Below are 17,038 nucleotides of genomic sequence, written 5' to 3'. Positions count from 1 at the left end.
ATCTGAGCAAAAGTGGCCTCCTCACCGATTTCGTTCAACTTGGGCTCAATCGACGCGTTTTTTGCACGAAACGACCGAATTTGGCAGAAAAAAGTGTCGCTCTGCCCCCGCGAAGCGAGATATTAACGGTTAAAGTTGACGACTATCAGGTTATGAGACCTGTCATACCGACGCGATGTAGCGACTGGTAGCGACCACGAACATGCCCTGTGGCCACATGCGCATGCTCCGTAGCCGCACGCGCATGCAAAAGAAGGTCACGTGACAACTGTCTGCTTGGTAAGTACATATTTATGTGTACTTTTCACATACCAACTATTCTCTGCTTTAACAAATTATTTATGTTTTGTTAACTTAAACACTTAATAACTGTAACAGAAATAATTTGTTAAAGCAGAGAATAGTTGGTATATGAAAAGTACATGTAAATATGAACTTTTCATATACCAACTATTCTCTGCTTTAACAATTTTATTTCTGTTTCGTTAACTTCAACACTTAATATCTGTAACATAAATAATTTGTTAAAGCAGAGAATAGTTGATATATGAAAAGTAAATATTTATGTGTACTTTTCATACTATTCTCTGCTTTAACAAATTATTTATGTTTCGTTAACTTAAACGCTTAATATTTGTAACAGAAATAATTTGTTAAAGCAGAGAATAGTTGGTATATGAAAAGTACATGTAAATAAGCATCTCGATTCAAGCAGTTAGGTCTCACGCTGGGAGTTTCATTAGTTTAATTATGCGTGGGAAGCACACACACACACACACACACACACACACACAGGGGAGTGCGAGGGGGGGGCCGAAGGGGGGGGCGATAATTTCGTTTTACAACTTAGCATGTACTTTATGTTGTAAAGCGAGGTCCACGCTGCCTACCGACGGGGTGGGTGCGGGGGAGGGGGGGCCGTTAATAAATATGGATGTACGACAAAATTAGCAGAATAATTGTCAATTCGTGTAATGAGTGGAAGGACACTGTTAATGATGGCGTTATTAAACAGAGGATTCGTGTGCTGCGTGTGCACCTCGCGCACATCCACGACCGCCTGCATCGTGATGCGGTAGTATTCGAGCACCAAACACGACACTCACACGACAATATAGGCTAACGTTTAAACTTTCAAAACGTACGACTGTGCTCCGCGATGACAGCCCCTCACGGGATGAATCAAGCCACGGCGCGACGGCAATCAATCGAAAGAGAACCAATCGGCATCGCGGAAAAGAGCCAACAAAGCAATTCGAGACTTTCGAGAAGACTTCGAGAGATGCGAGTATCGATTTACATGCCTTTTTTTAGAAAGGATTCTTAAAGTTAACACACTGTGCGTAGATCTACGAGCTTTCAAGTCGTCATGTTCAATATACATATATAAATGAAACGACGTTTCAGTATCGATTGTCAACAGGTGAGCGTACACGCACTTTAAATACTCCATTCGCTTAACAGCTCGCATGCGTTGCATACGAAAAAAAGACATTCAAAAGCGACGAACAACCGTTTCCACCTCGTCGATCCTCTCGGTAATCGTAATTTTATTTAATTAACATTCTTAGATTAATGAAAGCCTCTTAATTATCACATCGAGCGATTGTTATTTAACCCTGTGCGCTATGATAAACATTATTATCGGCATTGTGGAACGCACGTCGTTTTATGCCACGAGCTCACGGGCAATGATCTCACATTAAATTACACGAAACGCGATTAAACTAATTGAGTAATTCGATTAAGCGAATCGTTAACGGGTATTTCATATGCGATCGATTAATCAACGATTTTATCGTTTCATATGTAGCATCACAATAAGGTTCTACGGAAGCGAAAATCTAGTATAAAGAGACAAAAACGTGTCTCCTTACAGTTTATACGCTTTACATTATATTCTATTTTGTATGTTTGGAAAAGCGAGGTACTAGTCGGTCGACTATGAGCGAAAAATAACTCTTCTTCTCTCTATAATACAACAATCTACCTGTGAAAAATAATTTATGTTTTTGTAACAATCTATCTTTAATATATCTCTATATCAGCGAATCAAGGTCCAACAGGGTCAAATTATAAAATCGCTGTAAATTTGCTTTTACTAGAACCGCCGTAAGGTGTAACCGCAATAACTTGCGTACCTGAGAGACCTTCCTCTAATATAATCGATGTTATTTCATTAACAATCTCGCCGTAGATCGTGTGTCATATGTACATACATCTTATTTAACGCGCTAAAATCGCTGCAACAACATTTGAAGCAACTACTACATCAGCCTAAAAATTTTCCCCAATTCACTGATTAATTAATTCTCCCGCGTTCGTTTCTCTTTTCATTCCATAGGAATAATTGGGGAGTGAAGATTTAATCACGTGTTGTACTTCACGATAAATCATCATTGACAAGGCGAAATGTAAAGCACCGATGTGTAACCGCTCAGCGTCGTCTCTCTATGATGATAATGATTTATCAAACAGTCTGGCGGTCTGGCAGACTTCAGACCACGGTCTTACTACCCGTGCTTCAGACGTAGGATACGTATTTGTGTTTGTCCTATATGTTTGAAAGCGAGAGATTCGTGATAATTATCGCTTTCAAACGAATGCCTGTCTCAATTAAAGACTTCGTTATGTTCAACTTGTCCTAGAGCGATTAAGCCTATTCAATTCCATTTCCGTTGAAACTCGAAAATAAATAAGGACAGCACTAAGCTACTTAATTAAAAAGTCTATATTCACATCTGACATTTAGCGCTGAATGTAAGGTATGAAATATATATGGTGCTGAATATAGCTTCTCTTTAATTCTAATTTTATAAATTCGCCGTATGAAATTAAATCCTGCAAACTTCCTTTCCGATCGTTTCCTTCTTTTCATTTATTGTTAGTATTATTTAAGATTAAATATCGCAGATCTTCCTTCTAGTGCTATTCCAGGATTAATATCCTATAAATACTTCTAACAATACGTAATGTATAACGTACTGTGATTGTGGTCTCTCTCGTCTCAAGGTGTTCTTTCAATTTTGATTTTAATTATTTTCCTAGATCACCTCTGGAGAACACTGATCCTCACTACTCGTAGGAACATTCGTTATCGTAAAGAAACTTAAACTCCACTCCGCAAACCATTGATTTTTATGTTTTAACAGGACGGAAAGGTATGTGCAAAGTATTATATCTCCACGCTAGGCGCAATTCGTCATTTAGGCTTCTCAAATATATCATACATAGCTATAACTATTCTTTAAACAAGTGCCAACTCTAAAACCGTCGTACAAAATAGAGCTTCTATGTGTTTTGAACAATTCCAGCTTTCAATACGTGATATGCAATGAATAATCAGCGAATAAATTAAGAAAAATTTTAAAACAAGTTACAATTGTTCGATCGTTTCTAACTTTTTTGCCAAACCGGAAATAAGTATGGCTATTCTAAATTTGAGCTGATATTATCTATTACAGACAGTGACCTGACTCTTTAAAAAATAGCTTCTCCCTGCCACACACACACACACACAACACACACACACACACACACACACACACCACACACACACGCACGCACGCACGCACGCACGCACGCACGCACGCACGCACGCACGCACGCACGCACGCACGCACGCACGCACGCACATACACACGCACACACACACACGCACGCACGCGCGCGCGCGTGCGCGCACACACACACACCAAAAATGAAACTTTGTCAAGAGAAAGGAATTTATACCACTTCAATATTGATTAGTCTTGTTACTTTAATCCTAATACAATTTTAATTGTATAATTGTCCTCTTGATATTTCTTCAATTTCTTTTCTTCTATCTTACTTTTTTCAGATATCCTGCCTTTCTGCTTAGCGCATTACTTTTATTTTCACATGGGGCTTATAACAAACGAAAAGTCACGCCACTGTCAATAATTACGCCGCAGATTATACTACTCGATTTAATTATTACATATTATCAGCTATCACGACGAAGCTCGGTGTATCTTTGATTATCACTGCTTTTGCAAGCGGTAGCTGAACCTGGCAGTAAAACCTGATGACCGACATTTCGTGGGAAATTACTGAATACGATCGAGTCAGGATAAAAATTGCAACAGTAGGACACAAGTAATGTTGCAATATTCTTCAATAATTAATCATTGCTTATTAACTTTATGATGACAATTGAGCTATATCATCGAGATGATATTTATAATTATATTGTTATGTTTAATTATATGTTACTTTTTGGAGACTTTTCAGAAGCTCTTTCCTAGAGATGCGTGTCAGTGAATTAATAAAAGCTTCTAAAAAACATTTCGTTCTTCCCGACAGAAATATCGGTCATCGTGTTTCGCGTGTCCGAAGTCTTTGATTCGCGGCACGCGAAGGGTCGGCCTCTCTTCCTTTCTTTCTCCTCAGCGTCCGGCCCATCGCGCGCAAATACAGAGAAGGCATTTCGCACGGCCGTGGTATTATGGCCGGAGCTGACGGACGTGGTGTCGCTGGCGGTGGACGCGGTGTCCGACAACAGAGGCGGTAACGGCGGCGGTAACGGTGGCGTCAAGGGTTGCGCCGTTGGCCTCAGTAGCTCGTACTGTCCCCGCGACACCCGCACGGAGGGTGGCGACAGCACCACGTTCATGTTCTCGGTAACGGGGGGAACACATTGTTCTGAAATTGACCGGACACGTTGCCCACCGGCTCGTAGTTTGCCACCACGATCACCTTGCCGCTTCTGCTGCACGCCTTGCCGACCCCGAAGTAACGGCTTCTCGCCCATATCAGCTGGGTGAAGTGACCTAGGAAAACGTTTCTTTGCATGAATTATTCTTCAATAAAGTTAATAAAAAATTAATAAAAAATACATAAGAATGTGTAAACCTACAGACAAGAAAAAGAAATGTTAAATCAAAACTTGTATACTCGTATATACGCAACAATCTATAATCTTCTTATAAGAATTTCAACTTTTTTTCTTGGTTGAACTATGCAAAACTTCGTTTAACTATATAAATGACTTTATTTAAGCAATTTTTCTTCATTTAAGGCAATATAATCTCATTTCAAGATTATTGTTGCGTATGTATATACGTATACTTGTATGAGTATATAAAAGTATTGATTTGACGCTTCTTCTTTTTCTGTGTAACGAATATAATACTATAACAGAATATAAATTTAAAAAAGTCTAATTAAAATACTAATACAACATAATAAATTAAATCAACAATATAAAATTTATCTCCTATCATTTCTAAGAAGATATTATAATAAGGCTGTTCTTCCGAAACGTCCATGCTCCGATTTAGGTGAAACTTTGTGAACAGGTTCCTTTTAGATAAAAAAGACATATACCAAAAGAATTTTTTGCAACTCCAAGTTTAGCAACTTTTTAAACATTTTTAACTTGCTGCCTCCGCGCATACACTTTCTACGCGAAACAAGATGCCACATGGGTTTACAACTTTCCACGCGTGGAAAGCCCACGCATGTACTTTGAAGACACACTATGTCTCTAGTTTATCAATAGTGGAGCCCCCCGCAGGGGGGCGGAACCTACCTGCCTCCACGCATACACTTTTCACACGAGACGAGTTGTCACATGGGTTTGCATTGCAACGTTTCTGATTTTCTGAAGTTTCGCCAATGATGTTTATATTATGACTTTTTGACGGGTATGATTTTATGGTTGTTTACGTTACTTGAGAACTGTTTTGGTTTGTAATATACTGAGTTAGAGTTCGTTCACACAATTTTCCACACAAACAATGATAGACTGGACAATAATACATAGGACATAAGAAAAAGATGTGGAAAATATTTAAAAAGTTGCTAAACTTGGAGTCGCAAAAATCCTTTTGGTATATGTCTTTTTTATCTAAAAGGAACCTATATATTTACAAAGTTTGACCTAAAGTTTGACGTTTTCGGAAGTTTCGCCCATTATAATCTTACTAACTTTAGATACTGTTATTTTATTATTTTTTTTTACCTGCGTTTACATTGGCGTGGAGAATGTCCGGTTCCTTGAGAAAGTTGTACTGCCTCACGGCGGAGTACCAGTAGGACGCGACTTCCTGTCCCGTGACATCGCTTGGTACCGCGCCACCGGGACGACAATAAAGATTGTGACCTACGTTCCGATCGTTCCTATAATAGAACGTGTTCGTGTGCGCCAGATGATTAGCCCACGATTGAGCGTACTCGCACAACTGTAACATCGAACAATAATGTATAAGTATCATTTAAGTTCGCGGCATGTTCTTGGGTCGTTTTCCGCGTTGCCCTTTATTACTCTTGATTTACTACCTGGGGTGACATGGTCAACGGGGGTGCGTTGTGCCGTTGCCGATAAACGTTGTGCCAGCAAAGGCACTCGGTGATGAATTCGCTGTCGCGCCAGTCGGTCTCCAAATCGCTGCTATCGTGCGTGATACTCATCGGTCGGTTGCTGAGTATCTGCAAAGAAAATTCATCTTGATTCGCGCGAGGGGCACGCAATAAATCCATTCTACGATCTATGCGATATGCCACACGCGATATCGTACAACTCCGTCCTCGGGTTTTTCGTAAGGCGCTCGCCTCCTTCGGGCCTCTAAATACTGGAGTCCGCGAATCTCGAGCCTTTCAAGTGATAAAAATTGTAGATCCTTCGCGAATCTTAGCGAATTTCGGGATTCGCAAATCTCTAAAACCTGAAAATCTTGCATTCTTGAATTTTTTAATCTACACAAGTTGTACAATCCTTGAATTCTCAAATCCTGAAATCGTCGAGCTTGAGATTCGTAAGTTCTCTTAGGTGTCTGGATTCTCTTTGGATTTACATCTAGAATTTTAAATTTCGAATTACTGCGCTTTTGCATCCTTATAGATGTCTACATCTCCAATCCTGATTCTCTTTCTCTTTAAAATTTAAAGAACACTATGGTATTCAGCCTTCCGGCGCGGAGCATCGCTTCGTGTGTCCTCAGAACCGAACACAAGGAAGCGTTGCTCCGCGAATAAAATTTTGTGCAAAAAACAAAAAAAAACAACAAACCGAAAGATCGCCAAAACGAAAGTCAACCGAAAGTCCAAACAGACCAATTGTGCAATATCCCAATTGCATTTAGGAACCGAGATAACGGTGCGCCGCTCCTGACTTTAAAGTATCGACCCAAGTTCTTTGCGCGCGTGCTCCTTCGCTCTTTTGATTTCGTATTCCATTTCGAAAACAGTCGCACGTCAGATAAGCCAAGGACACAACGGAAATTATATTCCGCGAACCTGAGACACGTAATCCGGCGCGCAATGTTCGTCTTTAGCTATCTACCTGGATTTACAAAAAGACGCGACATTATTTGCTCTCTTACAATTATTTCACTATTAACTTCATTTCGTAATTGTTTTCAAAATAACATAGAATAACAGAAAGATCATTTGACAATGCGATATGACAATTTTTACATTTCGAAAAAGTATACTCAATGTAATTATCCTACTGGAATCAATTAACGCAGTTGAAAATCCAAGTTGTCAGTTCATTAGATCATCTAACAATTTAAAAGCGATTCTCAAGACAAAAATACGCGCTAAAAAAAAGAAAAGACAGTACTTAATTATTAAATTGAGGGTCAAGATCAGTCAAGATCGTATACTTTAAGATAATTACTTTAAATTGAACGAAATAATACTCTCTGAGAGAGCGTATTCGCGATTTCTACCGTCTACCTTCTTCAGAAGTTTCGGCCGATTGTCCAACTGTTGTTGAGTCAGCTCATAGTTGATCGAAGACGTGGTGGCTACTACGGGATCGGCAATTCGCTCCGCTTTGTACAACTGCTCTGTTCCACTCTTTTCCTGAGGTTCTCCAGAGCTGTTGCCTCCTCGCGCTTTCTTGAAGGCGGCCAGTTCGAGGTATGGATCATGGTGATTCCGGCACATGGTGAATCCTGACGGGGACGAAATTAACAAACTGTTGTCTCAGTCATTGTAGCTTCATTACGCGAATATAATTCGCCGGACACGATAAAAAAATATATAAATTTAAATTGAAAATTAACTTAATATAATAATTAGAGTAGAATGAAGAAATAAGCTTTTATATCCGAATGAAAGAAATTAGAACAATTTTCCGCTTGTGTGAGCTAATGAACTAATTAACTCACTGATCAATAAGGAACTTTTGTAGAGATCGGTTCATTATAATATATGATGTACGACTCTTTCGGAGTACGATAAATCGACAAGAACCTCCGAGAACCTCTTTCATTTCCCGAGAATAAAAAATTGCGATTTAAAAATTCGTAAAGATACGGGATTGATGAGATAAACTCGAGAAAAACGTACAGAAGTGTAATGCGGTTTCTGTCTAACTTCCAAATTCTATAATTAGAAATAATTAATAATATAAAAATATTAATGAACAAATATTAATAAATAAATGTTAATTAATATAATTGAACATTGATAAAATGAAGATAATAGATTAATAATAGTAAATATTCGCGAATTAATTATAACTGTGGGGAAAAAAATGTAGATTACGAATGTCGTGCGTAAAGTAGTAATGTTATAAAAAAACACGCGATATATATAATTAATTATATTAATAAAACGGATTAACGATCATCAAAGAGTGTAAACATTTATGTAATCTTGCGTAACACGCAACGTCGTGAGATATAATCCAAAATAATGCTTTATCAGTTAAAAGAAATGATTGACACATGGTGAATTGGATGATGACATAGATCTGCAGAATGATTCTTTGTATCTCTTTTTGTCTTTCTCCTGGATTATCAATTCTTAAGTCGAAAGAAAAGTAAAAAGGGTAAATATGCATCTTTGAAAAACCCTCTCTGCTTTCCTAAGGTAATCTTCTGATCTTAAGACACGCAAATTCTAGGCATCCCTCTCTTTCCGATCAGTATCATTCGTGAATCTCTAGGTTCTAGCTTATGCACAGAGTTCCTCGCACGAAGGAGACTACTCTTCTGGGACCGTAAAACTCCTCTCCGAACGCAGGAGAGACGTGGACAGCCACGATCCCCCGTGGCCGTGGGGCCCGTCGAGGACCAACCTTGGAGTGATTGCTATTGGAAAAATTGAAATCCAGGTGTGCGGCCTGGCTGAGCAATCGTCGGCTCGCGGGGCACCGGTTGCGATTGATCATCTCCTTCTGCATCGCGTACTCGATGAAGTAGCTCTCGAACTCGGACGCGCTGTCGCGCTGCGGCAGGAGCTCCGCGGTCTCCTCCGCATTGCCATACGCGCGGCTCATCTCGCGCAGCTCCATCGCGGGCGGCGCGCCTCGCACCACAATGCCGCGATCCACAACCGTGCCGGACCAGGCGCATACTGGCCGGATTCAGCCCGCTCCAGCCGCGCAAAACCGCGAGCGAGCGGGTACGTACCGCGGATACCGTACACTGCGGACGTACAACGTATGCGCGCCAAGTTCGCCGCGCACGCGGCCATCCGGCCTACGAAATTCCGCTCGAGATGTTGACACGAGGGTCCTCTAATAGTTCGCGAATTACGCGAATCTCCCGATTGATCAATGTCGCCGATAATGAGATGCCATTAAAAATTGGACATGCATCCGAAGCGGCAGGTTGAGCGGGCCGTTGTAGCGTAAAATTAATATCAATTTTCTTTCGAAAGAGAATAATATGAAATGAACAAATATGTAACAGAGTTCATTTTTGGTCATCACTGATGGTGCTATAACTATAATTATTCCTTTTTCTAATTTTATAGAATTATGAGATCTGTAAATTGAAACAGTGATAACATGATAAAATATTGATAAAACATTGATAGTTTAGTATAAGTTGAAATACTCGTATAACCACTATCTTCGATGCATTTTTAAATTTGTCAATAATATCAGCCTTCTCATAGCATAATAATTTGCGCAGTGTTTTCATCAGTTTAGTAATACCTCGTCGATAACTATCTGCTTGAGTCGATAATTCTGATAATTATGCGATATATATTGTGTGTAGTCTCGATTATCTTTTGATGCGAATTATTCGTACGTTGCTAGTGATTAATAATGAAGAAGTGATCTTTCTCTCTTTCCTGAATTGTTACAATTTTCGATTCCCTGTCTAAACTAAAAAAAAGTACTGAAAAAGAGAAATGGGAGCAGTAAAGCTATATTTCGAAAGAATAGGTATCAATATAAGAAGTTTATGTATCTGTCACTGTCAAAGATATCGATACGAAGAGATTAGCTTAGATATTTTATTTTATAATATAATATAAAAGAATACTTCTCAGAAGTTCACAGAGATATTATTCTTATCTAGGATATACGGATTCGGTATAAATCGTGTGATGAGAAGAATACCTTGCGAGTTCAGTTCATCGTTATTTATTATACAGAAATACATTAATCTTGGCTAGCATCCACATTCTCGGTTTGAAGTCCCTTGAACGACGAAAACGGATATATATGTGACGAGGGTATACAGCTTGTTTGCAGAGTCCTCGTCGTCGTTTCTCCTCCTGCTCAGTCTTACACGAACTCTGAAGGGAACGTTTCTGAAAAGAGGAAAAATAATGTGTGATATATTCCTAGAATAAGAACAGGAGCCCTATTCTCGAATCGTTTTCATGAAACTCGCATGCGAAATTCAATGCGTTTCAAATAGAAAACGATGAAAACGATTCGAGAATAGGGCTCCTGTTCTTTATCGCTGCACTGGACTGTACTAAAACTTTCTATCTCGCTTTCACAAAACTTCCAATATATATCTTTTTCATTTTAAGTACGAGTGTACACTAGTTTAGCGAAAAAAAAGACAAGCCTATAGTTACGTGCACTCATTTTTCCACGATAAAATTGGAAGATACAAAGTTATATTAGACTGACAAATCTCATATATTCAAAGATGTTCAATATCGATTAATTAATGCAAGAATTAACTATGACTGTATTAGCACGGTTTATTTTCTATTTCTTGTTCTCAATGTACTTTATATTTTTGGCACAAATTATACGTCCAATAATTCTAATTCGAGAATTGTATCCGAATTATTACTCCAGGAATTTAAGCATGCCAACTTGAAGCTCTTAGGGCCGATTTTACCGCCTCCGATTAACTTGATCCTCTGATTAACTCACTCTTCGTCTCTTTCTAAGGGGAAAGTTAGAAAGAGATGAAGAGTTAATCAGAGGATCAAGTTAATCGGAGACGGTGAAATCGGTCGTTAGTTTTGTTGAGTTTTTATTGAAAAAATACCTGATGCCTTTTGACCACAATTGTTTGTTGAGGCGTGTGTCTATCCTAACATCAGGTGTTCCCATCTGTTTCTCCGCGAACTTCCTGATCTCCTTGATCGCTCGCGGAGCGCGTTTCTTAAATCCAACGCCATGAAGGCGTTTGTGAAGATTTACGGTGTATTCGCGAGTCACCACCTCGTTGATCGCACTCTTTCCCTTCTTCTCAGAAGACTTTGCCATCTTTCACCTGCAATTATAAAATTATATCGTAATGACAAACTATATACGATCGTATGCAGACATAACCATATCCAGCAACCAATCTCACGAAAAAAAATAAATTTCAGAACAGAACAAATCTCGTCAATTGAACAGAATGAAAACCGGCATGTATCTTACGATGGAGCAAAATTTTAAACGCTATTTGGTTCATTGTAACTTTGGACGTAATGCATCGTTGAAGTGTCACACCGAGCAGCAACAACGCAATAAACGTCACGTGCTCAGCGCTGATTAACGGACGAAGAAATCAGATGTGACGATTATTTCAACATTAATTCACGAGAGGAAGATTACCGGATAATATTTTTGACAATCTAAACGCATGTAAACAATATAGAAAAGGATGTTTAAGGATTACAATCTACAAGAAATCATAACTACCTCCTCGATGCACGGTTAAATGCGGAAAGAACTAAAACTAAAAGACTAGAAGATAGACGCTCTCACCATCGACGTTGACGCGATGTAGCGGGGCGACTGGATTAGAGGACTGGATTTATCTGTCCGAGGGCCGAGCTGTAGAACACGCCAATTGGCTGGGCCACTCCTAGGGAGCGAGGATAATCTCTCGTCCTAGTTGACGAAGTTCCTAGGAAGCGGAGTCTCGGATGTTAAATTCAAGGATCGATGTTTTTAGGGACGCACAGAACAATAAAAGTTTTTTATGATATTAATAGAGAGAAACCTGAGAGCGGCCACCGGGATCATTCCGTTCCAGCGGACGTATACTGACGCGCCGCCTGAGAAAGTGGACGTCAACTACGTCGTTACGCTCGGTAAAGCCCCGGACACACAAATCGACGGAAGACGTAAGACGTAAATCGTAAGGAAATCCACTAATCAGAGTCGACTATTCCCCTCTTCTTCCCTCTTAAAGAGGGGAATAGTCGACTCTGATTGGTGGATTTTCTTACGATTACGTCTTACGTCTTCCGTCGATTTGTGTGTGAAGGCCTTAACGGTACACACATGGTTCGTGTCCGTGCTATGGTTCGTGTCCGAACTACTTAGATGGAGGGGATGGGATACGCCAGTCGGCTGACTCGGCACTCGGCAAGCTTCGAGCGGGGAGAGAAGGGCAGACATACGATCTGCTGTCTCCTTCTCGCTTGAGCTGTGACGTAGCTGCTTAGCACGCGCGGGCTATTGGGGCTATGCCACGATGCCATGCATTTCGGGTATCGCTCCTCGCGTCTCGCCGAATGCCGAGTTTCGCGTTGGCAAATCGACGATGCGCTATACGTTACATTTACGTTTATATTTACAAATTTTAATTTTTATATTTATAAATAAATAAATAAATAAATAAATATAATATATATATATTATATATATATATATATATTTAAAATTTATAAATATAAAGATTGCAATTATAATTAATTAAAAAAAATTTATAAACATAAAAACTAAATTCGTAAATGTAATGTATAGAAATCCCCGTTCTGGCAAATTTGCTCTTATATCAAAAAAAGTCTTACATTAAAAACCTTTACTTTAGCATAATAGTATTTAAATTTAATATTGAAATGCATAACAATAATTACATATTAACTATATCGAGAAAAAAAGTAGTTCATAATGTTCTTTTTACTCTTATTAAATTTATATTAGCTATTAATGTTTATAAGCGGCCACGAGCAACAACAGAGAGATATTGAATTAAAATAAAAACAATTTCTTAAATAAACAATACACATGCTTAACGTTTCGACTGTACTTAGTCTTCTTCGGAACGGATTACTACGATAGAAGAAGATAAATATAAAAAAACATGATAATTAATGTTCAAGTTTACATACTAAAACATTAAAAAAAACATTAGTCTAGACTAAAACATTAAACAATTATCTAATAATATAAACAAAGTAAACAATAATCTAATTAAATCACAAATATAAAAACGCCGGAATAATCGAATAAAACCATAACAAGATAAATTTATATTTATATTGAGAAGTGGTAAAATCTCTTCTGTCAAGAAGAGAATGTAAAGAATTATTAACGGAGGTATTCTGATTTAAAAGATCTTTAAAATATATATTTTTCAGGAACTTTTTATAGGGAAACGAAGAAAGTGAATAACGTTAAACTTTGCATGTTCTCTTCACCTTATTTTAAAAATTTATTTTTATTTTTTAAGTAACAAAAATGCTCTTCTTTTCTGTTATATCCTGGTCACCATAAATGACAGACGGTGTAAATAATTCTAGCTGTTCTAGGTATCTGAAACGCAAAAAGCTAAAATTTTCTTATTCAGAAAAAAGTATATGTGGCTATAGTCTGAACTAAAACTAAACTAATATTTCCATTCTAGGTTCTAGGCGGCTTTTTTATCAAAATATTATTAATCAATATTAATAAACCATTTACGATCTGAGCTTAGATTTTATAGTAGCCTAATAATTTTTTTATATACTATATTTACATATTTTTCCAACTTTAATCAACTATAATACGCGCCGATTAACTTGTCAGACTTACAACACAGCTCCTATTGGATTAATAAAATCCCCTCACACCCCTCTAATTAAATCAATTTAAATAATAGTAAAGAATTTACTACTCCAACAGGAGCTGTGTTGTAAGTCTGACAAGTTACTCAGCGCGCAATTTATTAAGATTGGAAAAAATATACGTATAATTATACATAAAAAATATTATTAGGCTATTAAGATCCAAGCTCGGATCGTATACGGCTTATTTAATATTGATTGATTGTATAACGGTCACACAGAAAACGGTCTTATTTCTCTTATATTATTAAAAATCAGAATAATAAATTTATTTCGCCAGTGAATAGAATAACAGTTAAAGCAGCTTAAATCTCCAGTAACTGGCAATATATAACGTCTTTACCGATATGAACATTGAAAAAACCGTGAGCCAACTCGCTTTGTCGGATTCACACAGCACTTTTTCGGATCAATCATCGAGACATTATTAATTTCGACCAACGCTTTTGGTCAGAAGATGTAATTTCTAAATTAATAGTTTTAAATTTTATTAAAAATATTATTAAAAATATTATAACTTTTTTCAAAATTTTGTTAATAGAATGAGAATGTGAGCAATATCTTAACGAATTAATAATGCAAGGACATACAGACGTTATTATAACCATTCGAGAAAACTGTTCAACATTTTATGTGTTGCTGCAGAAGAAATTAGTAATGTCGGCGGACAAATTATACGTTAGTGGCTAGTGCTGCTAGAAAAGATCGTAGTATTTTAAGGATACATGCTGTAGATGATATTGCTTGTCCCTCGCTTGCAGTTTGAAAATGTTTGATTATTAAAAACATTTGATTATTAAAATCTTACATTCAAAATAACGCTTATAGCAGATAAACAAAAATCTTGTCTGTATTTGACATCACACTTGTGAAAATTAAGCGTGTAAAAAATCTGCAAAAGAAACGTGCAAAGAAACTATTAGCCCAGTAAAATGACTCGAAATTTGTCGATCTCGAGGAAATAATACTGACTAGGCTGAAACTTTGTAAACAGGCTTGTTTTAGGGTACTATTCAACATATTAAAAGTCCCCACGTGTAGACGCTACGTTGCGGGGAGGGGAGGGTCCAAAAGGTCCCAAAAATCAGTTTTTCGCAAATAACTCGGAAAATATCAACTTTACGAAAATTTATGTAGATATCAAAATTGTACCTTACAAAATTCCGCACAATTTTGTTTTTTATTCAAGTCTGTACGACCAAGTGGAGCAGAGATAGAATTTTTTTCAAAATTTGAAGGAAATAATACTGACTGGGCTGAAACTTTGTAAACAGGCTTGTTTTAGGGTACTATTTAACATATAAAAGTCCCCATGTGTAGACGCTACGTTACGGGCAGAGGAAGGTCCAAAAGGTCCAAAATATAAAAAAAAAACCAGTTTTTCGCAAATAACTCAAAAAATATCAACTTTACGGAAATTTATGTAGATATAAAAATTGTAGCTTACAAAATTCCGCACAATTTCGTTTTTTATTCAAGTCTGTACGACCAAATGGAGCAGAGATAAAATTTTTTAAACACCGGTAGTTTTGCGACGCAACAAAAAACCCGTACACGCGTCGCGCATTTTTCGCTAATATCTCGAAAATGGACTCTCAAATCGAGGCTAAAAGTGAAGTCCCATGGAGCCAGCGTACGGCGTACCGGCGTACGGCGTAAAGAAGCTTGGCCAATCACAAGCTTTACGCTCGTTTCATTACGTCAGTATAAACATCGGCTGTCCCATGGAGCGTATTTACGCGGCGTAAAGATCAGTAAGCCAATTACTGTTCCCTTTTACAAAGCTTATTTTCAAAATGGATACTCAAGGGGTCTTGTGATTGGCTTATCAATCATTACGCCGGCGTAAATGTGTCCCATGGGACAGCCGATGAAATTTTCAGCGTGATTTCTTAACACACACATTCATACATGAAGTCAAAACAAATGTGCATAACCTAGCTCGTCAAAATGTTGGACTCTGAGTTTGCGTTAATTAATTTAATAAAATACTTGAAAATTTACAAGTGTCCGGAAAGTCCTTTATGCAAAGAAGCTATTCGACGAAAATTAGTTCAACTATATATAATTTATGATTTTTTTTTTTTTTTTTTTTTTTAATTCAATATAAAGAAAAGACCGTGGGGGTACCCATGTGGTCATATAGCAAAACCGAAATCTAAATTGTATCACATCAAAACAAGACACTTCGACTAATTCAACATGGCCGCCTCAATAAAAGCGACCCAAACAGAAGTTAACTGCGTAATGAAACTCGTGAACTCGTATAATCCCGAACTCGAAAATGTGTAAGTGTATGAATGTCTGTGTATTTGTTCGTGTATGTCCGCGGTGTTGGGAACTCGGTATTGCTGTAGGTACGTTAAGCCCAAGGAACTGCGCGGATCACTTCCCCCTGCGGCCATAATTTATGATTCAATGAGAGCCGAAGAGAAAAAAAGAGATGCACGAATTAGACGTAACGTTCGAAGATTTTGGGTTAGACCAATCTTTAATGCCGAAAGACGATTAGCACAACGGGCTAGCAACAATCTGGTGCAAGAAATGGTGTTCGGCACTTTTCACAATCCAAGTTACTGTACATATGTGTGTGCGTGTGTGTATGTAACGTAAACGCTGGAACGCTTGAAAAACCAGCGTAACATCTGTGCTGGCGTAATGAAAACGAGCGTAAAGCCTGTGATTGGTCAGCTTCTTTACGCCGTACGCCGGTACGCCGTACGCTGGCTCCATGGGACTTCACCCTAACGCGTACGCGCGTCGCGCATTTTTTGCTAATATCTCGAAAATGGACTCTCGAATCGAGGCAAAACTACCGGTGTTTAAAAAATTCTATCTCTGCTCCATTTGATCGTACAGACTTGAATAAAAAACGAAATTGTGTGGAATTTTGTAAGCTACAATTTTTATATCTACATAAATTTTTGTAAAGTCGATATTTTCCGAGTTATTTGCAAAAAACTGATTTTTGGAATCTTTTGGACCCTCTCCTCCCCGCAACGTAGCGCCTACACGTGGGGACTTTTAATATGTT

General features: G+C 38.0%; 1 protein-coding gene and 1 pseudogene across 1 annotated transcript; both read right to left on the bottom strand.

The window, feature by feature from the left end:
* Window positions 1–4,269: 4,269 nt before the first annotated feature.
* Window positions 4,270–9,386, bottom strand: LOC139823938 (uncharacterized; annotated as a pseudogene).
* Window positions 9,387–10,210: 824 nt separating this feature from the next.
* On the bottom strand, window positions 10,211–11,977 carry LOC139823944 (large ribosomal subunit protein eL31-like). The gene is made up of 3 exons (XM_071796412.1): window positions 11,870–11,977; window positions 11,226–11,453; window positions 10,211–10,524 (listed from the first exon to the last, which is right to left on the bottom strand). Exons 2-3 carry the CDS (start codon window positions 11,444–11,446, stop codon window positions 10,383–10,385), a joined length of 363 nt encoding a protein of 120 aa, XP_071652513.1. The 5' UTR covers window positions 11,447–11,453; window positions 11,870–11,977; the 3' UTR covers window positions 10,211–10,382.
* Between the last annotated feature and the right edge of the window lie 5,061 nt (window positions 11,978–17,038).

This window comes from Temnothorax longispinosus, unplaced genomic scaffold (genome assembly GCF_030848805.1).
Source record: "Temnothorax longispinosus isolate EJ_2023e unplaced genomic scaffold, Tlon_JGU_v1 HiC_scaffold_22, whole genome shotgun sequence".
NCBI classification, from domain to species: Eukaryota; Metazoa; Arthropoda; class Insecta; order Hymenoptera; family Formicidae; genus Temnothorax; species Temnothorax longispinosus.
This window is presented reverse-complemented; position numbering and strand designations above follow the sequence as displayed.

Excerpts from the sequence above, each read along its gene's own strand:
- LOC139823944 (XM_071796412.1), bottom strand. The coding sequence starts at position 11,446 with ATGGCAAAGTCTTCTGAGAAGAAGGGAAAGAGTGCGATCAACGAGGTG. Across the intron at positions 10,525-11,225 it reads TTGTGGTCAAAAGGCATCAG|AAACGTTCCCTTCAGAGTTC; the intron begins GTATTTTTTCAA and ends TCCTCTTTTCAG.